This window comes from Arvicanthis niloticus, chromosome 4, assembly GCF_011762505.2.
Source record: "Arvicanthis niloticus isolate mArvNil1 chromosome 4, mArvNil1.pat.X, whole genome shotgun sequence".
NCBI classification, from domain to species: Eukaryota; Metazoa; Chordata; class Mammalia; order Rodentia; family Muridae; genus Arvicanthis; species Arvicanthis niloticus.
Window position 1 is genome coordinate 74858902 of NC_047661.1, and position 24505 is coordinate 74883406.

At 42.8% G+C, this 24505-nt stretch overlaps 1 protein-coding gene and 1 long non-coding RNA gene across 6 annotated transcripts in view; one reads left to right on the forward strand and one right to left on the reverse strand.

Moving 5' to 3' along the window:
* Positions 1-3932: 3932 nt before the first annotated feature.
* The window catches only part of LOC143442058 (uncharacterized), a 32764-nt gene continuing 12191 nt past the window's right edge, over positions 3933-24505 (forward strand). Inside the window, exons 1-3 of one of the 3 annotated variants that reach the window (XR_013109950.1) lie at positions 3933-4431; positions 23519-23658; positions 24113-24220. This is a non-coding gene — a long non-coding RNA (uncharacterized LOC143442058). The remainder of the gene's footprint in view (positions 4432-23518; positions 23659-24112; positions 24221-24505) is intronic. The other 2 variants (XR_013109949.1, XR_013109951.1) reach the window with 2 other exon arrangements.
* On the reverse strand, positions 6846-24499 carry Ctxnd2 (cortexin domain containing 2). Of its 3 annotated transcripts, none has more exons than XM_076932922.1 (2): positions 24020-24499; positions 6846-7455 (listed from the first exon to the last, which is right to left on the reverse strand). In XM_076932922.1, the coding sequence occupies exon 2, from the start codon at positions 7393-7395 to the stop codon at positions 7216-7218; it is 180 nt and encodes a 59-aa protein (XP_076789037.1). In that variant the 5' UTR covers positions 7396-7455; positions 24020-24499; the 3' UTR covers positions 6846-7215. The 3 variants fall into 3 exon arrangements, with proteins under 3 accessions (XP_076789037.1, XP_076789038.1, XP_076789036.1); XM_076932923.1 differs by lacking the exon at positions 24020-24499 and adding an exon at positions 20925-21030; XM_076932921.1 differs by lacking the exon at positions 24020-24499 and adding an exon at positions 20583-20884.

Here is a 24505-nt window from a genome sequence, read left to right on the forward strand (position 1 = left end):
ATATTGGGTGGTGAACGAACAGCCAACCAAATGTGAATACGTCACTCTAGGGTGTATTTAAGGGAGCCTCTTCCGGTTTCTTCCGTCTTTCCGCTTTTGCTGTTACAAGAAGTAAAGCCTCGTCTGTAGTGATACCCGATTACTGCCTCCGTGTCCTTATTCGCGGGCGAAAAGGGATTTTGGGGGCGCGCGTTACATCAGGAGCCTGAAGTCTGGGATCATGGTGAAATGCCTGCTGTTCCTCGAAGGGGATCCTGCGGGGGTTGGGGGTGGGAGCTAAGCGAGGGTTACCTGCAGGGTCTCCTGTGGTTTCTAGCCTGTGCTTGATCAGAAACCATGCTGCATTTCACAGTCCTACAAGGTGGTGCATGTGCACCATTGCTGCACTTGGGAAGTGTATGCAGGAGGATCAGGAGTCCATGGTAATGGTGGATGAGATGCTTTTTGAAACAAAACAAAGCAAAAAATCAGATGAAGTCACACATGCCTTTAATCCCAGTACAGGAAAGGCAGAGACAAGTGGATCTCTATGAGTTCAAGGTGAGGCTAGTCTACATCTTTATAGGGAAACGTCTCAAAAAAAAAGGGGATGGGGGTTAATAGGCTGAAGAGATGGGTCAGTAGTCAAAACCTTTGCCCTTTTCTAAATGTTTTGTTTTTTGTTTTCCCAGGAAGGCTTTGCTTCTCATGTCCCATTTTTCACATAACCCCAGGGGCTACTTACAGCTGAAGGAAAAGTCTAAACATGATGGCACACTCCTAAATCCCTGTGCTCCAGAGGCAAAGGTGGGAGGCATGCTAGAAATTTGAGGTCACCTTGGTTTACATAGTGAGTTATGGCCAGCTGGCATTACAGTGTTGTGCCCTTGACTCCCCCAAAGAAAAACCAAGACAAATGAAGAAGAGAAAGAAAAGGGGCCAAGAGAAAAGAAAAAGCCAGAAAGCTAGAAAGAAACCCTGCTTCCTGAGAGTCAGAAACAACATTGAATCTATATTAGCAGTGTGTGGCCAGAGTCGTCTCCACGCTATGTGGTACAGCATCTCATTTTGCCAATGTGTGTACACACATGTGTGATACCTTCCAGACTGCTTCCTCTTCCATAGCAGTCTGAAACTCCAATAATTCTGGACACACTATGATTATTAGTGTTATTTGTCAACTTGACAGGTTAGAATTATCTTGACTAGGCTACGTGGGGGTGAGTAGATCCACCCACTATGGGTGGCACCATTCTCTATGCAGGGACCCTGGGCTATGAAAGAGTAGAGGAATCAAGCTGAGTACTAATCTACTGTTCTGTTCTGACTCTGTATGTAATTTGAATAGCTGCTTCAAGCTCCTACTGCATCTCAACAATGGTGATGCAATCTGTGCCTTGAACTTTGAACTAACATAAACCCTTTCTCCCTTCAGTTGCTTTGATCAGAGTATTTTATCCTAGCAACAGAAAAAGAAACTAAAGCATGCACCTATAATGAATAGGTTGTAAATTAAGCACAGAAGAGATCACTATTCATAATTAATATAATAGAACAATTATTACAATTTCTGAACTGAGGAATCATTCTTATCAGAGATGTTAGATAACCTTATCCTATGAGTTCTTTCTTTTTAAAATCTTTAACTGGGACTCAAAAAATAAGAGCACTGACAGAGGACCTAGGTTCGGTTCTCAGCACCTGCATGGCAGCCCACAACCATCTATAACTTCAGTTCTAGGATATATAACGCCCTCTTTTGACCCCAGGTGGCACCAGGTACACAGATGGTACATGGACATACATGGAGTCAAAACACTGATACTCATGCACGTGAAATAAAATTTAAAAATCTAAGATACATATTTAAATTTTTTTTAAGATTCATTTTTATGAAGTTGGGCAGTGGTGTCACACATCTGATCACAGCAACAGGTGGGCTGAGGCAGGTGGATCTCTGTGAGTTTGAGGCCAGCCTGGTCTACAGAGTGAATTTCAGGACAGCCAGAGCTACATAGTGAAACCCTGTTCTCAAAAAAACAAATTTAAAAAAAATTATATTTATTATTTTTATAGATTATATGTAGATGAACCTGAGTGCACGTGTCTGCAGAAGCCAGAGGGACTGCATTTCCTGGAGCCGTAGTTAAAGATGGCTGTGCGCTGTTCTGGGCAAACTGTGCTGATCCTGTGTCCTCTGTGAGAGCAGCAAATGCTCTTAACCGCTGAGCTCTCAGTATCTAGGTCCTCTTTATTAGTGGAGAAGACTTGGCTTTGTACTACTTACAGCATGTACTTCAGTGTGGGAAGGTGGGCTTGAGGTGCAGTCCAATTGTAAACACTTGTCTTGCATGTGAAAATTCTGAGTTTGAGCCTCAGAACTGTAAGAAGCAGTTGGGGGATGGGGGAGGCACTTAAAGGGCAGTCTCACTAAACTATTACAGAGATACTGTCCCCAAGGGAAGAGGCCTTTGGCTTCCAGCAAAATCCACACCACTGCAGTTGAAATCCTTTAGAATCTTTCATTTATCCCTGTGGTCCCAGCACTTGGAGAGCTGAGATAGGAGGATAACTGAGTCTGAGCTGAAAGCCAGGCAAGACCCAACCACCCCATACCCACTCCCCATGCTGAAAGAAAAAAAAAAAAAATCACAACTCATCTTTGAGAAGCCCACAGACAAGCTCTCTTTACGTCTTACTTTCTCCCAAGTGTCTCTCTTTCTCCTAACCCTCCTGCTTGAGTCTATATTAAAATAGTATAATAAAATCTCAAACTCTGCTGAAAGAAGGGAGAGAGAGCAGGAAAGCACTTTGTGGGTTTGCTCAGCACATTCAAGTTGCCAGCATGATCAGCCTTGGGCTTTGAGGCTCCTATTGCATAAAATAAGGAATGTGGGACTGGAGCATAATGAGATAGCTCCTGCACACGTGTGCAAGTTCACACTGGACATGCTGGGGAAGGATGCTTTATACTGCCCCAACCCAGTAGGGAGGAATCGGATGCCATCACACTACTCAAATGGCATGCAACTGAAAGTGTATGGATTCTTTACTTCTGAGATTTTCCATTTAATAGTTTTGGATCATGGTTGACTGAAGTCTAGGGAACTAAAAACCCCAGAGAGCAGAACATGGGTCAGCGAGATGGTTCCGTGGGCAATGACACTCAGTACCAAGCCTGACACTTGAGATTGTTTTCTGAGACTTGCATGATTGAAAGACAGAAGCTTTAACTCCTGCAAGCTGTCCTTTGACTTCTACAGATGCCACGTGTGTGTGCACATGTGCATACACATATACATGAAGTGAATTGATAAATATAAAACCTTTAAAGGGCGCAGACGATAAGAAGTCTTCATCCAAGCCTGATAGGCCGAGCTCAGTACGCAGGATCATTGTGAAATCATGACAAGAGGACAGGAGTTACTCTCAGTGTACAAGTAGACCGTGTTCCAGGAACCTCGTCTATAACCAAACCCGTGTGTGCTCAAGTCTCTCATGGAAAATGGCATGATGTTTGCATGTATCTGTATACAACCTCCTATATGCTTTATTGTTTTTAACGTGTCTGTTTATATGTCTATGTGTGTCCATGTGTGTGCTAATATGCCCCCACCCCCTTTTTTTGTATATGTGTGGAAATCAGAGGTCATCATCTGCCTGAAGTGGAAACTTAAGGGTGCTTTAGAAAATCAGTTGTGTTGGATGGTGTTTTGCTGGGACAAACACATGAAGTGGACACAGGTGAAAGGATGTTTTACTAAAGCAGACAGATGAAGGAACGTATCACGGAAGTGGTGAAAGGGTGTTCTGCTAAACAAGCACGTGAAAGGACACATGATAAAGGATTCTTTGCTAAGGACACACATGCATTGGTCTGTCTTACATTGTGTAGTTGAGCTCCATTTGTCAGGACTCCATAGAGACACACACACACACACACACACACACACACACCACAAACTTCTGGTGGTGTGCTGAGGCTTCTTGCTGCTTCTGCAGACTCTGGCCTGGAGGAGTGGCTGAGTGATGTCAGCTGAGACAGACTCATATGCTGAGGAAAGATGTGTGGCAGACCTGTGATGTTTGGAGAGAGTATAAATAAGACTCAACAGTTCTGCAGGTTGAGCTAGGTGTGCTTGCAGAGCTAAACACTTGGTCTCACGTCTTTGCTGAACTTTGCTCCACTTCACTGAGAAAGGCGCAGTCAAGAACTTTTCCTGGTGTTCCTGTTGGCCCTGGTCTTTCCTGCTGACTCATACAGCTGAGACCTGATTGTTCCTGCAGGGTCGTTGCCACTGCTACTGCATCCCAACACTACTGAATTGGACTGCTGGTGTGTCCATGACATGTTTGTGAGTGGATCGAGCTGCCACTGCTGACCTGTGAACTGAACTGCTGATTTCCTGACAATGCAGATGGGATTTGCTCCAAAGAACCCTTTCTAAACAGGTACACTTCCCACCCCGCCCCCCCCATCCTTTCTTTTCCATTACCTGGTGGGTAGTAGGGCTAGAAGGGAGGTTAAAATGTAAGAACCTGGTCTGTCTCTGCTGCTACCTACCTTACTTCTTCAGACAAGCTCTCTCAGTGTACCTAGAGCTCATCCGAGTGGCTAGATTTAGCCCAAGGAGTCTTCCTCTCTCTGCCTATTCAGTGCTGGGATTATAGGTGTATGCTCCAATACTGGCTCTTTATGTAGGTGCAGTTCTAATTCTCCTGTCTCCGCTTCCCAAATGTCTGTAATTATAGACCAGCATGTCATGTTTATTCAGGATCTAACTGGGCTTTGTGTGGGCTAGGCAAGCACTTTATCAATGACCTATATGACCCAACCTCATTTTATATACACTTTTTTAAGATAGAAAATTATTTTCTATATATGCTTTTGTGAGTGTTTGCGTATATGTGTGTGAATGTATGCCATGTCTGTATGTGAGGGAGTATGTGTGTGTGACTATATGGCATGTGTGCATGCATGCATGCATGTGTCATGTGTCCATCTGTGTACATGCCTTTGCATGTGTGCACATGGCCAGGGAGGCTAGAAGAGGACATCTGATTCCCTGAAGTTGAAGTGACAGGAAGTTGTGAGCATACCTTCATGGGTGCTTGGCACCTAATTTGGATCTTCAGGACGAACAGGAAGAACTATAAACCACTGAGTCATCTCTGCAGCCCGATCATCCTGTATACTCCAGATCATCTCTATATTACTTGTTAATACCCAGTACAATATAGAGCCTATATATGTAGTCTGTACTGCATTGCTTAGAAAAAAATCAAGAAAAGACAATTTGTACTTGCTTAATATAGATACAATGCTTTCTCTCTTTTTAAAAGTGGGGCTCTGGTAGTCCATGTTGACTTGAACTTCAGATCTTCCTGCCTCTGGCTCCTAGGTACTGAGATTATAGGTTTGTGTGACCATATTAGAAACTATGTGATTTTTATTTTTCTGACTCTTTTTTATGCACAGTTGATTGAATCCTGGGATGTGGAGGGTTGACTACTGCAGTGTGTAGCTCTGCCCAGCAGGACTCCATAAACTCACATTTCCTTTGAGGTGACTGCTTGCTGATGCCAGGTGATATACTCCACTTACATCCAAAGATGATGGCTCTCAATTCCCACTCACAGGGTAGCTTACGTTGTCTAGAGTAGTTGGTGGGTGTGGCTGGACACAACCAGTTTCATTCTCCATCAATGCTACAATAGAGCCAATCCTTCTTAGAATAACTCTTGTTCAGGTTCAGCTGGCCAGATGCCCCTGTCTTTCCAGTAATTTCCCGTGTCGACTTCCTTGCCAGCAGCTGTTGACCCACTCTTCAGCTTCTTTAACCTCATACTTTGGACAGTGGAGACTTATAATTTCCTTTTTGTCAAAAACACTCTCAAGCCAGGTGTGGTGGTGCACACCTTCAGTCCCCGTACTCCGGAGGCTGAGGCAGGCAGTTCTCTGTGAGTTCAAAGCTAGCTTGGTTGGCAAAGTAAGGCAGAGCTCTTATGGCCCAGAGCAGCCAGAAACCCTGCCTCAAAACAAACAAATAAACAAACACACACACACATACAAAGGTCTTTGGAAAACTGATGATAGTCAGAGTTATCAGCTTCTTGTGATTGCCATCAATCACTTCGTGGTGTAGAGATAGAAGTGTATTCTCTCATGTTCTGGAGAGTAGAAATTGCCAACCAAATAGCTTCTTGGCCATTTGACTAACATCAAGTAAAGAAGTCCACACTGAAGTTGTTGGTGATGCCATACAACTAATGGCCCCAGGAGACAATCGTTCCACATCTCTTTCAGATTCTGGCAGTTTTTGTCTTGTGTCTGCACAACTCAAATCTCTGTCACCATCTTCATATTGATGTGGTTTCCCCCTGACCACCCATCTCCTTTGAAATCACTGTATGACCCTGACCACCCATCTCCTTTGAAATCACTGTATGACCCATGCTAAAAATACACAACAGTCCCTACCTCTGACTCCCACATGCTGGAATTATAGGTGGGTTTAAGAGTCTTGATTTCCTTTAAAGGCTTTTCCCAAATCAGAGCATGTCTCTAGCATTCAGGGATTAGGGTATGAATACCTACCTTTTGGAGCTCCGCTCTGCCCACTCATATTACTTTATATCTGAGGGAACTTTGGCTGACAGAGACCGGGGTACTTACTTCAGGCATATTAGACTACCTGTAGCATAGAGCTCTACCCAAAGAAATCAGATTTGATACCCTGAATAGGTCTTGTCAGATGCTTGCCACTTCTGCTTACCTTATGGAACAAATAAATTTGGCCGTGTCCTAGTCAGCATCTAGTTTCAGATGGGCCTCACCAAGCATAGTATAATGTTACATTACATCGTTAAGATCCAGTATTTTATTCCAGGGACTTTAGATACAGAACAATTGAAACTCATAGTCTTAGTCTAGTCAATAAGTTCAACTTTAGTAATGGATTTCCTGAAAAAGAACAATGAAATATTGCCCGAGCTTTCTCTCTGGCGAGATACTTGACTCTTACATGCTTGTTATAGAACACGGGATGGCAAGGTTGAGAAATACAGAGGTAAGGGAATATAAAGTCTGGATCATACACATCAACATAAAAGATTTTGAATATTGTGATGGAGCATTCTTTGTAGTCCTGGTATTTAAGAGGTGAAGGAGAAGCAGGGGTCAGTAAAAAGATTGCAAGTCTCTTGTAAGAGGAGACCACCAGGTTTGATGGTACTTCAATTCAGAGGCGGAGCTGTGGTTGTAGAGGTGACCTCATAGGGATTCTTCACCAACTTTACACACCGAAAAACCATCACTATTAGGAACACAAACACAAGGACAGCAAAGGCAATGGCAAAGCCTTTGTCCACATCGATGCCATTGGACATGTTGGAATCTTCTGTGAGGACACACATCTCTTACTGTCTTCCAGACACAGCTACCTCCACAGGGATAGCTTCAGATTTGTCATATTTCTAGAGAAAAAAAAAGAGTGCAAATAAGTTTGCATTCTCAGTGTGTGGAAGACTAAAGGGTCCTAGGGTTGAAAAAAAAAGCCATGAAGGTCTATCTATGTATTCCTCTTTGCAGGAATGGCAGTGTGCATATCTTTGATTTGAGCACTCAGCAGGCAGAAGCAGGTGGATCTCTGTGAGGTCAAGGCCAGCTGGTCTATACCGAAAGCTCTAGGCCAGCTGGAACTACACAGTGAGCCTGTCTCGAAAACAAGAACCAAAAAATCCTAAACACGCTAATTCCATATTCCTCCATAACTTTTCTTTTGATTCCTAGACTACCTATTGTACATAATTTGTATAATTTTTCTTTGAAACAGGATCTCACTCTGTAGCCCTGGTTGGCCTTGAACACTTGGAGATCCTCTTGCCTGTGCCTCTTGAGTGTTGGAATTAAAGACATGCACCTTGCCTGGCTTCAATATTACCTTTTAAAAAATGTTTCTGTTTTTATTTGTGTGTATGCCATGTATGTTGGTGTCCATGGAGATCAGAGGGAATTATATCACTTAAAGCTTATAGGCATCTGACCAGGTGGGTAATCAAATTTAGCCCTGGTGAACTATGTTTTAATAATTGAAATGATCTCTGGATTTACATGATTTTTCATCAAGAGTTGAGAATGACAGTATAGTACCCACTGATTGGAACAAATGATAGTAACCATCTTATGTTACTAGTTTAGGTAACACAGCTGGGTTTGGTTCAGTGGCTAAGAACACCTGCTACTCTTCCATAGGGACTGAACTAGGTTCCCAGAACCTGGTCGGATGCCTATAAGCTTTAAGTGATATAATTCCCTCTGATCTCCATGGACACCAAACATACATGGCATACACAAAAATAAAAACAGAAACATTTTTTAAAAGGTATTATTGCCGGGCGGTGGTGGCGCACGCCTTTAATCCCAGCACTTGGGAGGCAAAGGCAGGTGGATTTCTGAGTTTGAGGCCAGCCTGGTCTACAGAGTGAGTTCCAGGACAGCCAGGACTACACAGAGAAACCCTGTCTCAAAAAACCAAAAAAAAAAAAAAAAAAAAAAAAAAAAAAGGTATTATTGAGCCAGCCACATTGCATGCCTTTAATTCCAGCACTCAAGAGGCACAGGCAAGAGGATCTCCAAGTGTTCAAGGCCAGCAGCCAGGGCTAAATTTGATTACCCACCAGATCTAGATGGTAAAAACTGATCGCACTAGAGATACTTATCACTATAAAACATAATCAATGGAAATTGAAATGGAAACTTCCTCCTTGCTGGCTATCTTTCATAATGTCAGAAGGTGCTATGCCTGCTGATGGGGTTGTGGGGAGTTACCAAAAAGTGCATCTGTGGTTGAGAGCATTATTGCCTTTGCAGAGAAACTGGGTCTCTGTACTCACAGAGCACCCACTGGGCAGCTGACAAACACGTACAAATCCAGTTCTGGGGAGTACAACACTGTCTTCTGACCTCTACAAAGTCTAAGCACACACCCAACACACACACTTAAATGTAGGCAAACATTCATACACATTAAACGAGTTTTATGTTTTACCCATTTATGAGATCCTGTGTACTGCACAACCAAACTGCAAGGTACAATTTGTCGTGGTTTGGTATGATTGTTAGAGGGGTAACAGATCACTTTCTGATTAAACTTGAGGCACAATCCGCAAGAGGGAATTTATGCTTGGTACTATAAAACTGGTCAGTGTCCTGTAACTGGAGACATCATAGACCCTAGCATAAATGCTATTACTGTTGTTTTGTTTACAGACTTGTTGTGCCCATCAGACCACATTTATGTTTATGCTCATGGGTTAGTGCTCCTCTCAGTGTTGGAGAAGAAGCCTCATTTTGTGGTGGTTTGTGGTTATTGCAGAGATTCAACTGATCAAAGCACTAACAGAAAATGACTGTTTAGTGACTAGGCACTGTATAGTGCCTATATTGCCCCCTCAAGGCACAGAGAACACTGGAAGATGAGCCTCAGAACATAAGAGCCAGAGGACAGGAAGGAAGGCTGGCCTTTGAACATGGGATGACTATTGAAGTCATTGTTCTAGATTGTGGTCATCTGCCAAGATCAAATGAGACTGTGTTCATCAGTACCATCATACATGGGGAGAGGTTCATGAAGCCCACCCTCACTGAGGAGATAATGGCAGTTAGAAGTTGCTAAGTGAAGGTCCTAGTAAATAATCTTCCTCTAATGCTCACAGAAGCAGCTTTAGTTAAACTCAATGGGTCTCATACAAACTTGTATAAACATACATATACATAAGGCATGAATGTATTAGGGAGACTAGATGAAGAGGTGCAGATGATGGGAAAGAAGGCCTCAAGAAGGTAGCTGCATATAATTAAAATACAATATATAGATCTATGAAATTATAAAAAAAAAATAAACTTTAAAAAGAAAAACAAATAACCCATCAAAACAATTCCCGAAGCTGGTTGGTGATGTAACTCATTTGGTCCAGGTTAGCACATGTCTGTAACCTGAGAACCTCAGAGGTGAAGACAGGAGTTCAAAGTCATCCACCTATATAGATATAACTTAGATGAATGTCTGGGGCTGGAGAGATGGCAGTTAAGAGCATAGGCTGCTCTTCCAGAGGTCCTGAGTTCAATTTCCAGCAATCATATGGCAGTTCACAACCATCTATAATAAGATATGATGCCCTCTTCTGGCCGGCCAGTGTACATGCAGATAGACCACTTATATGCATAAAATAAAACAAACAAATAAATACTAGACCCTTAGATAGATATCTAATGCAATATGATAAGTGAAAGACAGTTACAAAACCAAAGCCAAACCCAGAATATTGTATAATTCTGAGCCTAGTTTAGGCTATTTATTTATATGTCAACAAAAAATAAAATAAAAACTCTAGAATGGAGAAATCTAAAGAATCAGAGAGCAGAATAATTATTGCTAAGATTACAGTTAAAGACACAGGGGTTCTGGGCAGGCGATGGTGGCACACACATTTAACCCCAGTACTCAGGAGGCAGAGGAAGGTGGATATCTGTGACTTTCAGGCCAGCCTCGCCTACAAAGTGAGTTCTAGGACAGCCTGGACTACACAGAGAAATCCTGTCCTGAAAACCCAAAACCAAAAACAACAGCAGCAGCAACAACAAAAGCAAAAACAACAACAAAAGATCCAAAACTGAACAAACAAAAAGCCGGTGTTGCCTTTTGCATCTATCAAGATGTAAATCGTGATGAATGTGTTGACCATGATTTATTTATAGAGTGTGGATGATTTAGACAGTGTGCCAATTATGTATCTATGGAAATATTTTTAAAAACGCAATAGCCTAATGCTTTAAATTTTTTTGGTTTTACAGATAATTAAGGCTTTCATAGCTCTTCTCTCCCCTGAGGCCCAAGCACCTCCAGGGAGGAGAGAGAAGTTGGAAGAAGTGTTTCTGAGTTAGTAGACTAAGTGTGGCTACAATGAGTTGACCTGGCTATACTCTGCTTAAAGCTGGTGGTGTTTGAGTGGAGATATCTGTGGGGTTTTTGAGCAATGTTAATCTTCATTCTGTACAGTCATTGAGGACCCTTTCCAAATAGCAGTAACTAAACAGGACGAAATCTCACAAGCCTCTAATCTCAGTATCAGGGAGATAAGAGAGTTGGGCATACAGGGTTTGTGTTCCTTAGATTTCACAGCAACAGGCCTCTTATCCTAACCTGGAATGACTCCTTATTGGGTACAATAGCCTCCAGGCATCCTCAGTGCACCTGCTTCCTCTGAAACACATGATGCCCTTTGAAAGGAGTTGGTAGGCATAGGGATTGCAGAATCAGTCTTTTAGTCCTAGGCATTATCTCGCCAGTGTTTGTTACAATCCCTGCTGGCACTGATTACAACAGTGCCTCTCACCTTCAAAGCCCGATAGCCAAATCTCTATGTTGACACAAGATAAACATACACTTTAGGCTTCCCTAAATCTTGATTAAAGTAAGTTGAGAGGTCCTGGGGGCATGGATCAGTGGGTTAAAGTGCTTCTTGTGCAAGTATGAGGCATTGAGTTCAGATGCCCAGCACTCACATTAAAGCCAGTCGCTGGTACCTGTAACCATGCTGCTAGGGGAAGGAGACAGACAGATCTTGGAGTCTCCTTGGCCACCCAGTCTACCTGAAATGGCTACCTCTAGGTTCAGTGAAAGACACTATTTCAAAAAGCTAAGATAGGGCTGGAGAGATGGCTCAGTGGTAAAGAGTATTGTTCTTGCAGAAGACCCTGCTTCCAGTGCCTGAACCCACACGGCAGCTCACAACTGTCTGTGTGACTCCAGTTCTAGAGAATCTAAATCCCTCTTTTGACCATGGGCACCAGGCACTCAGGTAGTGCATAGACCATAGATATGCATGTTAGCAAAACTCTCTTGTGCATAAAATAAAATACATTTTTTAAACAAATTAAAAGCCGGGCAGTGGTGGCGCACACCTTTGATCCCACCACTTGGGAGGCAGAGGCAGGCGGATTTCTGAGTTCGAGGCCAACCTGGTCTACAGATTGAGTTCCAGGACAGCCAGGACTACACAGAGAAACCCTGTCTTGAAAAACCAAACCAAACCAACCAAACAAAAACATTAAAAACAATGGTAGAAGCTGTGTGTGTTAGTGCATGCTTTTAATCCCACACTCAGGAGGCAGGTGAATCTCTGTGAGTTTGAGGTCAGCCTGGTCTATACAGAGAGTTCCAGGACAGCCAGAGCTATGCAGAGAGACCCTGACTCAAAATAAAACAAAACAAAACACACAAAAAACCAATACAATAAGGTAAAGAAGCAACTGAGAAAAACATTCCGATACATCTAACTCTGGCCTTTACATATACCTGTACAGATACACACACACACACACACACACACACACACAGAGAGAGAGAGAGAGAGAGAGAGAGAGAGAGAGAGAGAGAGAGAGAGAGTCTTTAAAAAATGAATACTCTGTGGGTTGGGGATGAACCTCAGCGGTGGAACACTTGCTCAGCTGCACAAGAACCTTCATCCGATCCTCAGAACCATTACAGAAAAACTAGATGTTCTGGCCTGTGGCTCTAATCCAAGGGTTTGGGAGACAGAGGCAGAAGGAATTGTTCAAGGTTACCCTAAACAAAAAATGGTAAGTATTTAAGGAACTGCTCAGTGCCAGAGTGTTTGCCTGAAGGTACAAAGCCCTGGGTTCAAGCTTTAACATCATAAAAACATGAGAAAAAAAATATATAATCAAGTATGCCATTGTGGTAATCAAATGTTCTAAGCAAGGATGGTGACAACAAAAAAATCTGCTTTGACAAAACATAGTAAAAAGCTATTAAAATGAGACTGTCAACTCCAGGTATCAGACAAAAGCCAAGGGTTGTGGTATATAGACAGACAGACAGACAGACAGACAGACAGACAGATAAATAGATAGACCCAGTCTCTCATAGTCTGAGATAAATATTCACTTTGTATTTGAGGATGACCTTGAAACACTGAGCCTCCTGTCTCCACTTCCCAAGTGCTGGGATTATAGATGTGGAATCTTGGCCTCCTGGTGCTGGGATTACAGCCACAGGGCATCTTTTTTTTTTTTTTCCTTGTAGACTGTAGATACTCTTGCGTTTTACCCTTTTCACTTACTAGTGCATCTTGACAGGGTTCAGGCTAGAAGGAGACATACCTCAACACAATAAAAGCTAGGTATGTGAAAGGCACAACCAACATTTTCCTAAACCTTGAAAAGCTTGAAGCAATCCATTGAAACCAGGAACAAGACAATATTGGGCTTGAGAAGCTAGCTGGGGCAATAAGGAAGAGAAGGAAACTCAAGGGACACAAATAAAGAAGTAGTAAAACTCTTGCTATTTACAGATGATATGATGCTGTGTATTAGAGATCCCCAAAATTCTACCAGAGGACTTCTAGAAATGATAAACAACTTCAGCAAGTCAGCAACATAGTAGGGGATAGAATCCACGTGCAGAAATCAGTAGCTTTTTTATATACCACCAATAAAAATACAGAGATGGTCATGGACAGTCTCCCATTTACAACAATCTCAAAGAAAATAAAATATGTAGGAATAAACCTAACCAAGGAAGTGAAGGACCTCTGCAATGAAAACTTTAGACCTCTGAAGAAAGAAATAAGGACACCAGACAATGGGAAGACATGCCCTGCTCATGGATTGGCATAACTGTGAAAACAACATCCTACCTATAGCTATGACAGATTCAATACAACCCTCATTACGTTCTTCACCTCTTTCTTCACAGGATACTACCCTAAACGTTATATGACAATGTATACAAAGACCCTGGAGAGTGAAGACAATCTTGAGCAGAAACCAATGCTGGAAGAATTGCAATTCCAGTTCTTGAGATATATTACAGAGCCAGAGTAATAAAAGAGTCTGGTAGAGGCACAAAAACAGACATGAAGACCAACAGAATACACATTACTTCAGCCACTTAATCTGACAAAGATTCCAAAAATATAAGCTGAAAAAAGAAAGCATCTCCAGCCGGGCAGTGGTGGCACACGCCTTTAATCCCAGCACTTGGGAGGCAGAGGCAGGCAGATTTCTGAGTTCGAGGCCAGCCTGGTCTACAGAGTGAGTTCCAGGACAGCCAAGGCTATACAGAGAAACCCTGTCTCAAAAAACAAACAAACAAACAAAAAAACAAAAAAAAGGAAAGCATCTCCAGCCAACGGTGTTGACAAACCTGGATGTCCACATGCAGATGAATGTATTTAAACCCCTATCACTGTGTACAAACCACTAACTCCAAACAGATCAAAAACTTCAACCTGAAATGGAAACTGCCAAGGAACGGTCTGTGACAGAGAGGGCTAACCGGCTTTCTGGTCACACATAGGTAAAGTTAAAGGCTTGTTTGAGAAATCTCTGATCTGAGCAGTGGTGTGAGCCTACATGAGGGTCAGGGGTCATCCTCAGCTACCTTGTGAGCTTGAGACCAGCTGGGGCTACATGAGACCCTGTCTCAAAAACAACAACAAAAAACCACCAAAAACCCCAACCAAAACAGATAGTTATAAACAAAACACAAACCTCTCCATTCTCTCCCATTATAGTACAAGAAGTTAGCATTTCTTTCCATTTGAGCAATAGTTAAAATAAAGCAAAACAAAAACTAAACAAGGGTAACAAAAGTCAGGGTGGTAAGGTAGCACAGCAGGTAAAGGCACTAATACACAGACCTAGTTAGTGACTTGAGCGCAGTCCTCCACATGAAGGAGAATATGGGCTCCACAAACTTGTCCTCTGACCTCCATGTAAGCACTATGGGTATGAGCCTGTGCCAGCATTCGCTTGTATTTGCATGGCACAATACACATGCTAATGCTTTGTTTGTTTGTTAATTTTTTTTGAGACAGGGTTTCTCTGTGTAGCTTTGATTGGAACTCACTTTGTAGACCAAGATGGTCTTGAACTCACAGAGCTCTCCCTGCCTTTGTCTCCCAAATGCTGGAATTAAAGGCCTGTGCAACCATTGCCTGGCACTTTTTTAAAAATAAAATTATTTATTTATTCTATATGAGTGTTCTGTCTTTACACACACCAGAAGAGGGCGTCAGATCCCATTACAGATGGTTGTGAGCCACCATGTGGTTGTTGGGAATTGAACCCAGGACCTCTGGAAGAGCAGTCAGTGCCCTTAACCGAGTTATCTCTCCAGCCTCAATTGACACTTTTTTAAATCTTAAAAACAAGAGCAAAATAACAACCACCAAGCATTTAAAACAAACAAACAAACAAACAAACAAACAACCCAGAAGCTGAGCAGTGGTGGTGTGCACCTTTAATCCCAGCACTCAGGAGACAGGGACAGGCAGATAGAAGCCAGCCTGGTCTACAGAGCAAGTTCCAGGACAGCCAGGGCTACACGGAGAAACCTTATCTCAGAGAAAAAAAGAAAAAGAAAAAAGAAAAGAAAACCAAATCCTAATTGGGACTTTGGGATTGTGAGGTGCTGAATCAAGCTTTGAACAGTATAAAGAGGATGAAATTATATCTTAGCTCTCCCCAAAGGAACCAGAGCCTTAGAGTTTAAGATAAAGCTGTCCTGGAGCTCCTCCTGATGGTCAGAAGAAGACAGCAGGGTAAATGTCTGCTTCACTTCAGTGTACAGAGGCCAGCCACACATACACAGTATCCTTTCTAATGCAGTCTTTCCAAACAAGTTTATGTGCTTCCCTTGTGGTCTAAATTGCAATGATTCCTTACTCTTTCCCTATCTTTCATTAGTTTTGAGATTACCATACAAAGTAATAAGTTTTGTAATGGCAATCTCATCCCCCTCCCCCACTTTGAAGTATTCTGTTTTCTCTTTCCAAATGGTTCTGTTTTTGTTGTTGTTCTGGTTATTTGGGTTTTTTTGTTTTGTTTTGCTTTTTGAGACAAGGCTTCTTGGTGTAGCCCTGGCTGACCTAGAACTCACTCTGTAGACCAGGCTGGCCTCAAACTCTGACATCCACCTTCTTCTGCCTCCCAAGTGTTGGGATAAAAGGTGTGCACCACCACTAGTGGGCAACTTTTTTTTTTTCCCCAAAATGATTTTTATTTGTTGTAAACAACATCTCATGTAGACTAAGTTGGTCTTCTAGTGCCCAATATAGTCACTATATAAGGAAAGATGACTTTAAAACCCTGACTCCGTTAAGTGCTGGGATGTAGCTTCCAAATGAGATCCTTTTCCTAGTTCTGTGTGGGATATTATTGGACTTCTGATGGGATTATGTTGGATCTAGCAACAGCTTTTGCTTTGGTAATCTACCTATTTTCATAATATTAGTCCAGTCATTACAAGATCATGGAAAGTCTTTTCATTTTCTAGTGTCTTCTACCATGTCCTCAAGTTTTCTTTGAGGCAGTACTTCACCTCCTTTCTTAGTTTTTTTGTTTTGGTTTTGGTTTTTGGTTTTTCAAGACAGGATTTCTCTGTGTAGCCCTGGCTGTCCTGGAACTCACTTTATAGACCAGGCTGGCCTCGAACTCAGAAATCCGCCTGCCTCTGTCTCCCAAGTGCTGGGATTAAAGGTGTGCACCACTACTGCCCGGCATCCTTTCTTAGGTTTATTCCCAGATAATTTTATTTTTTTAAATCCCACTATTACGAATGGGATTTTTTTTCTTTTCAAGTGTGCTGTTAGTATACTGAAAAACTACTCATTTTGTATATTGATTTTGTTTTATGTCACTTTGCTAAAAGTATCAGATCTTAGCGTGTCCTCCTTAAGACCTTTCAGGAGCAAGATCATGTCACCTGTAAATAGAGATGACTTTCCTGCTGGACTTCTTGCATAGTCTCCCTGTTTGTTGCCATTTTGCTCTCATTAAGACTTAAGTGCTGCCGGGGTGGTGGTGGCACACGCCTTTAATCCCAGCACTTGGGAGGCAGAGGCAGGCGGATTTCTGAGTTCCAGGACAGCCAGGGCTACACAGAGAAACCGTGTCTCGAAAAATAAATAAATAAATAAATAAATAAATAAATAAAAGACTTAAGCGCTAGTCCAGGACAGTGGTGCATGCCTTTAACGTGAGTGAATTCAAGGCCAGCTTGGTCTTCGAGTATGGTGAGTGGACATCTGGATTTTAGAAAACAATGTTCTCAGTGTTTCCTAAAGATGAAGTCCCTCCTCATTCGTGTCATGCTTGTACAGGGCTGTGCTGCTCACTTGTGCCATTCTACGTTCCTCTCTAATCCATCTTTGTCTCTTTAAACTCTCTGCTGTCATGGTAACATCAACAATCACCCATTGCCTCCAATCTCAATGAGACTCCAAGGCTCTCCACATTTGATCTAATTTTTTTTCCTGTTTTGTTATTTCTGATTTTATTTATTTTTTATTTTTATATTTATCTTTTAGTTTTTTTTAAAGCAAAGTCTCTAAAGACCTGGATATCCTAGAATTCTCTGTGTAGACCAGGCTGACCTTGAATTCACAGAGCTCCACCTGCCTCTGCCTCTGGAGTGCTGAGATTAAAGGTGTGTGCCACTGCATCTGGTTTTATCTATATTCTGTTCCTTTCTTTCTTTTTCTTTTTTCATTTGGATTTTTGAGACAGCATTTCTCTGTGTAGCCCTGGCTGTCCTGGGAACTTGCTCTGTAGACCAGGCTGGTCTTGAACTAGGAGAGGTTCATCTGCTTCTACCTCAAGAGTGCTGGGGTTAAAGGTGTCTTACTCCTAGCCCACTTGGTCTTGTTCTTTTCTTCCTTCCTTGCCTTCCTCCCTCTCTCCTCTCATCCCTCCCTCCTTCTCTTCTTCCTCCTCCTCCTTCCTTTTCTTCTTCTTCTGTTTGTTTTTGAGATAGTGCATCACTACGTTGCCTTGGCTGTCCTAAAACTTACTATGTAGACAAAGCTCTAAACTCATAGTGAGGTAGAGAGGTAGGAGGATTGGAGGTCGGCTTGGGCTATGTAAGAGCCTGACTCAAAACAACCATCAAAAGCTCCAAACTAGGTTAACTTTGGAATTCAGAGATTCAGACAGTTGGGTGTCATCCAGGCTCTGCCTTTATCAGCCATGTACATCCATGGCCCTTGTCAACCCCACTTTCTTTCTGTGTTCCTTTGAACTCTCATTGGTGTCTACACAGGTCTGCAATCTCTATACTCAGGAGGCCAAGGAAGGAAGATCAAAGCAAGTTTGAGGCCAGTCTGGGTTACATAGTAACTTTCAGGCCAGCCTGGGCAAAAGAAATCCAGCCTTCATTAGCTCCCCATAAAACAAAGAGTTCGTGGATTCAGAAAAGCTATATGTTACAACCCCTCCCCCCTTCATGTCATCTCTCCCTTCTCCACTCTCCAGGACAAAGGAACGTTTTGTATGAACCAGGACTCCTAATTTCGAGCAATGGGAATGGAGTCTCCTGTAATTAATGGAAAATACATTTATTGGAAAGAAATAAAGTAGGTTTACGAGAGGGATAGTTAGACTCATAAGCAAACAGAAGCCAAGACAAGCCAGATATGAGGAAGTCTTGCCAATGAGAGCTCAGGAAGGGTCTGGTGAGAACAGTGACAGCAGGAGACATGGCTGGTACCAAGGACCACTGCCACAACTGGATATTGCTACCACCAAGCCCTAGTTATAAACTGTGTCATCTTGTATCATCCCATGTTCCCTTCTGGTGAGGGCATTACACTGGTCAAGGCCAGGTGGTGAACCAGCATCTTTTCTGCCAGAGTGTCATAGAGGGAATGTTTGGCCTCTGTAGCCTTCTACTTTCTAGAGTAGGCATGAGATTTTGTCTCTGAAAGAGTCACAGGAAGGCTGGGCATTGGTGGTGCACGCCTTTAATCCCAGCACTCAGAGGTAGGCAGATTTCTGAGTTCGAGGCCAGCCTGGTCTACAAAGTGAGTTCCAGGACAGCCAGGACTACACAGAGAAACCCTGTCTCGAAAAAAAAAATTAAAAAAAAAAGTCACAGGAAGGAAAGTCTTCCTAATATAAAGGAATGTTGGATGTCAAACCAAACCGAACCAAACCAAACCAAAACACACCAAAAGGCAGGAGCTGGAGAGACGGCTTGGTGGCTGAGGGAACCTGCTCCTCCAGAGGGCCCAGAGTTTGATGGTAGTACCCATGTCCCTGGCAAGGGGGCTCACAACTGCCTGTATTTTCCTGTAGGGGAAGCTCTGGCTCACACAACATGTGCACATGCATACACACACACACACACACACACACACACACACACACACACGGAATAATAATAATAATGACAAGTGTTAACCTTTTGGTTTTATCCCAAAGCAGTTATGTGCTATATTAAAAAAATATATATTGTATTTTTATTTGTGTGTTTCCCTGTGTGTGTTTATGTACACATAGATGTAGATGCCCAAGGAGACCAGAAGAGGGCATTGGATTCCCTAGGGCTGTTTGCCAGGCTAGCTCATTAGGGCTGCTTACTCATCAAAGTTTCAGACTCTAATGAGAAGAAGCAAGTGTTGGTCAGGCTGCTTTGAAGAATTACCTGGTTGTCAGCCATGGAAAGAGCAAGTTTTATCTGTTTAAGATAACTGGAAATTTAAAAAAAAAAAAAGATAACTGAAAATGCAAGTCTTTAGTTTCTGCGAGTTCATGTCATTGCACAGAAAACATAAGTTAAGGTGGGAATCTACAGACCACTTCTGGATGGAAGTATATTAAGATCCTCACCGTATGTAAGCACTGGAAGATTTCTTCCCCCTCCAAAACCAAACCAAACCAAACCAAACCAAACCAACCAGACCAAACCACAAAATGATTGATAGTGGATGGGAAGACATAAGGAACTGATAAGTGATAAATTGTGAGGCTATTATTTATAAAGCTGAAAGAAGAATAATTAGGTTGCCATTAGTTAAATTCTTCATTTTAGAAATAGCTGATATTTTTATGACAATAACTGGTTTAGTTTGGGGGTAGCCAAGGCAGGTGGATCTCTGTAAGTTCGGGGTCAGCCTGGTCTACATAGTGAGCTCCAGGACAGCAGGAATACATAAAGAGACAGACCTTGTCTCAAATGTGTTCAGCGCGGCTCCCAACACAAATGAACAAAAACAAGCTGAGACACAGGCCTTCAATCCCAGCATTTGGGAGGCAGAGGCAGGTGGATCTCTATGAGTTCAAGGCCAGCCTGGTCTACAGAGTGAGTTTCAGGATAACCAAAGCTATGCAGAGAAACTGTCTCAGAAAAAAAAAAACCAAACCAAACCAAACAAGCTGGAGGTCAAAGATGCCAGATCCCCTAGGACTGTAGCTACAGATGGCACATATCTCTCCCCCATCCAAAAACAGAGCAAAACAGGGCTTCTCTGTGTGATGGCTATCCTAGAACTAACTCTACACCAGGTTGGCTCTGAACTCACAGAGACCTGCCTTCTTCTATTTCCTGAATGCTGGATTAAAGGAGTGCGGTACCACCTCTTGTCTGATGGCACTCGCTGTTTATCCTAACACCGTGGAGGTAGGTAGGTAGACCTTTGAGTTTTAAGCCAGCCTGGTCTTCATAGTGAATTCCAGACAGAGACACCCTGTCTTAAAATAAACAAACAAACAAACGAACGAACACAAAGATACTCACGCAAATGCTCAGGAGGGACACCATTATGTAGGACTGGAATTTAGGAATTACCAAGAGCAAGATCTTTGCAGTTGAAAACACCTCAGGGAGGCTAACTGAAATGACAATGGGTAAGACCAAAAGAACTGGAGACAGTGGAATGTTTGCATTATGAAGAAGAGACTGTGGAAGGACCATGAGTAGACATTCTGATCAGGCAGGGTCAGGGGCGTGGAACTGAGGGAGACACACAGAGAAATGGAAGCCCTGTAATGACCAGAAACCAGAATGCACGGAATCTCCTCTATTTGCCTTCTCATCACCATAATGCACCAAATCCCTTCCAGTCTGACTTCTTCTTACCTAAGATACTGGAATTCTTGAACCCAGAGTCAAAGACTTTCTCATTTGCCCATTAAGACTTCTCATCCAGAGCTCTGAGGCTCATGACTTTCTTTCCTCTCTTCCTAAAAGTAAAAATAAAAATATCCTTGGCTCTTATTTTCATGTGCAGAGATTTAGGTTTTATAGGACCTAACGTTTACAAATGTATCTTTAATAAAAAGAATATGAGTATTTAGGTACAAAATTAAATATTTTTGCTGTTGCTATTGTTGGACCCAAAGATCCAAAACCGGGGGACACCCTCCCTCAGAAACACTCGAACAGGGGATTCGCTGTAAAAACATGAGGCATAATAATGATAATGATAACCAGTGCACTGGCATTCCCTTGTACACAGACAAGAGGAACCCCGAGCCAAAGCTGGGAGCAGTTTTTATACGTAGTTCACAAGGGCAACCACAAAGGCTGACCTTCCCAGGTCCGGTCTCTAGGTCACTCAGATTCGCACATTATTTTTATGACAATGAGTGTCTTCCGTTTGCCCAGGTTTATCACATTAAGGGTCCAGCTTCCTGACCACCTCCCATCCTGGGCCCCTCTCCTGGAATGTGTCTATGTGCTCTAAGCCTTCCTCACCCACAGGTGGGTTCCCTCCCCTGTGGTCTGAGGAGTGTTATTCAGCCTCTCCCTTCTTCTTCTGAATGTTAATCCAGCAAGTGTCCTCTGACTAAGGAATGTGCACCTTCTGGAATGTGTTCTGGGACAGTGGGATTTCTGAAATCCTACACTATTTTGAAAAAGACTCTCATACTAGAACTTGCCTGGTAGTCCAGGCAGCCCTCGAACTTGTGGTAATATACCTATCTCAGTCAGCTAAATTCTAAGATTGCATGTGTGAGGCACTACACTCAGATCTAAATAACTTTTTATGTAAAAAAAAAAAAAAAAAAAGCCAACAAATTGTTGGAAGCCATATTTGGGTGGTCCTGTCTTTAGTCAAGCATTCCAAAGAGGAAGTAGGATGTGAATGAGATTTAGAATAGAAGTTCCAGGCCGCATGGGCTACAGTGTGACAACCTGTCTCAAGATAAAAGAAAACAAAAACTTTATGCACAGGGAAGAAACTGGGACAAGGCTGCTCTAGGACATGATTCAAGTTTTTATTATAGATATGAGAGAGAGGTTAGCCAGAGGCATCTAGAAGAGTCTAGAACAAAGAAAGAAAGTAGACTGAGCATGGCCAGCAGACCAGACGTGGCCAGTGATAGCTAGGAGAGAGGGAGAGAGTCTAGGAGTGAATAGTGGAGACAGCAAGATAGCAAGAAATGGAGACCAGAGGAGGGAAAGGCTAAGATGCTGCTGTAGGACTTTGAAACAGGTAACAGGTACTTGTGAAACTAAGGATGCCTGGAGGCCAGCCATGATATGCTAATAGGTGCCACAGACAGCCAAGTATTCTTCCATCTGCCAGAGGTAAGAAAAATTACTCCTTTTGGCAAATGGGAACCAGTTTCACAAGTTCCCCCGGAATGTTGCTTTTTATCTGACAGAAATGCTTCTGTTATTTGGACTGCCTGAGGCCTAACAAAAACAATTATTAAAAAAGAAAAAGCAGGGTTTTGCTACATATCTTTTTGCTGGCCTTGAACCCACTGTGCAGTACAGGCTGGCCTCATCGTTCCAGGAATCCTACTCTAGCCTCCTGAATGCTTGAATTCCCAGTGTGAGTTACCACACCAGGCAAAAGTAATTCTTGAAGGGCACGCTGGCTCACAGCTGGCTCACACCTGTGATTCGGCATCAGGAAACAAAGGCAGGAGGTTCACCCAGAGTTTGTGGACAGTGAGGATCGGTGAGACTTACAGAATGAGATCCTGCCTCAACGAGAGAGAGACGAGGGAGAGAGACAGAGAGACAGAGACAGACAGAGGGAGAGAGGGAGAGAGAGAAAAAAGAAGAGAAAAAGAAAAGAAAAAGAGAAAAGAAAACAAAAGAAAAAAGAAAAAAAAAGTTTTCCTGGGCTGGAGAGATGGCTCAGCAGTTAAGAGCACTGACTGCTCTTCCAGAAGTCCTGAGTTCAATTCCCAGCAACCACATGGTGCCTCACAACCATCTGTAATGGGATCTGATGCCCTCTTCTGGTGTGTCTGAAGTCAGCAACAGTGTACCCACATATATAAAATAAATAAATCTTTTAAAAAATTGTTTTCCCAAGAGAGGTTCTATTGTAGATTTTTTTTTCTTTTAATAGCTTACTGTTTCATTTCACCCAAATAGCACTGCGCAGGAGTAGAGAAAAGGGCTGGAGAGATGGCTCAGTGGTTAAGAGCACCAACTGCTCTTCCAGCGGTCCTGAGTTCATATTCCCAGCAACCACATGGTGGCTCACAACCATCTGCAATGGGGTCTGATGCCCTCTTCTGGTGTGTCTGAAGAGAGCAATGGTGTACTCATATACATAAAATAAATAAAAAAATATTTTTAAAAAAAGGAGTAGAGAAAAGAAGGTAAGATGTGACTCTATTGGTCAATGTTGACATTGGTCCTGCTATGTTTAAGATCTTCTGCAAAGTCGGTCTTCAGAAAGACTTCTTCCTGTGTTTTCTTCCCAGATCCCTCATCCTCTCCATCTGCAGCAGCTTACCACTCCTTGGGGAAAGGGGAATCCAAACAAGAAAGATCCTGCTTTTCTCCCCTGGCTGTAATAACTTTGAAGGGCGAGATGGTGAAGAAATAATCACGGAGACTTTAGGTTTGTATTTTGACACAGAGTTGCACTATGTAGTCCTGGCTGGTCTAGAATATTTGTGTAGCCCAGATCGGCCCCAGACCCAAATCCTGCTACCTTAGCTTTCTGAGTGTGAGAATACAGGCGTGCAACATATCGTCTAGAGATCATAAAAGTTTCCTATGGCATGTCCTTAAATCTAAAAGAGGCCACACCTAAGAAGATCCTCCTCCCTCAGATGAAAGTTTCCACTTCTAAAACAAAGTTCTTAACTTCCTCTGGCAGTTCCTCCCATATTTTCAAGCTTATGAGAGGCACTGCTAAACTCAGAATTACAGGGATTTTCTCCAGTGAAGGCAACATGGGCAACACGGGCAGTGCTTACCTTTGGGACATCAGAGGCCAGGTTTGTTGTCTGTTGCTAGGTCAGTCCCCTCCTTCTTTTGGCAGCCTCTCTCTCTTTCACACTCCCTCCTAGGAGAGAAGAGAGGTCTGTTTGCTGGGTCCCTTCTGCCCTGCACACTGAATGCAGAAGGCTCATGAATACTTCAACTAAAAACAGAATCAAGTTTCCGACACTCCCATGGTGAGTAGAAAAATGATCCAGTAGATTGAATTAGACCCGAGTTCAGCAAAGGAATATTTATGTATCTCTGCCAGGGCTAGGCAGCTGTGGTGGTTTCAATGAGTATGGTGCCTATAGGCTCATATAGTTGCATGCTTGGTCCTCAGTTGACAAGCTGTCAGGGGAAGGACTAGGAGGTGTGGCCTTGTATAAGGTATATCACTGGCAGTGGGCTTTGAAATTCAAAAGTCCATGCCAGGCCCTTTGTCTCTCTCTGCCTGTGGATCAGGATTTCTCATCTATTTC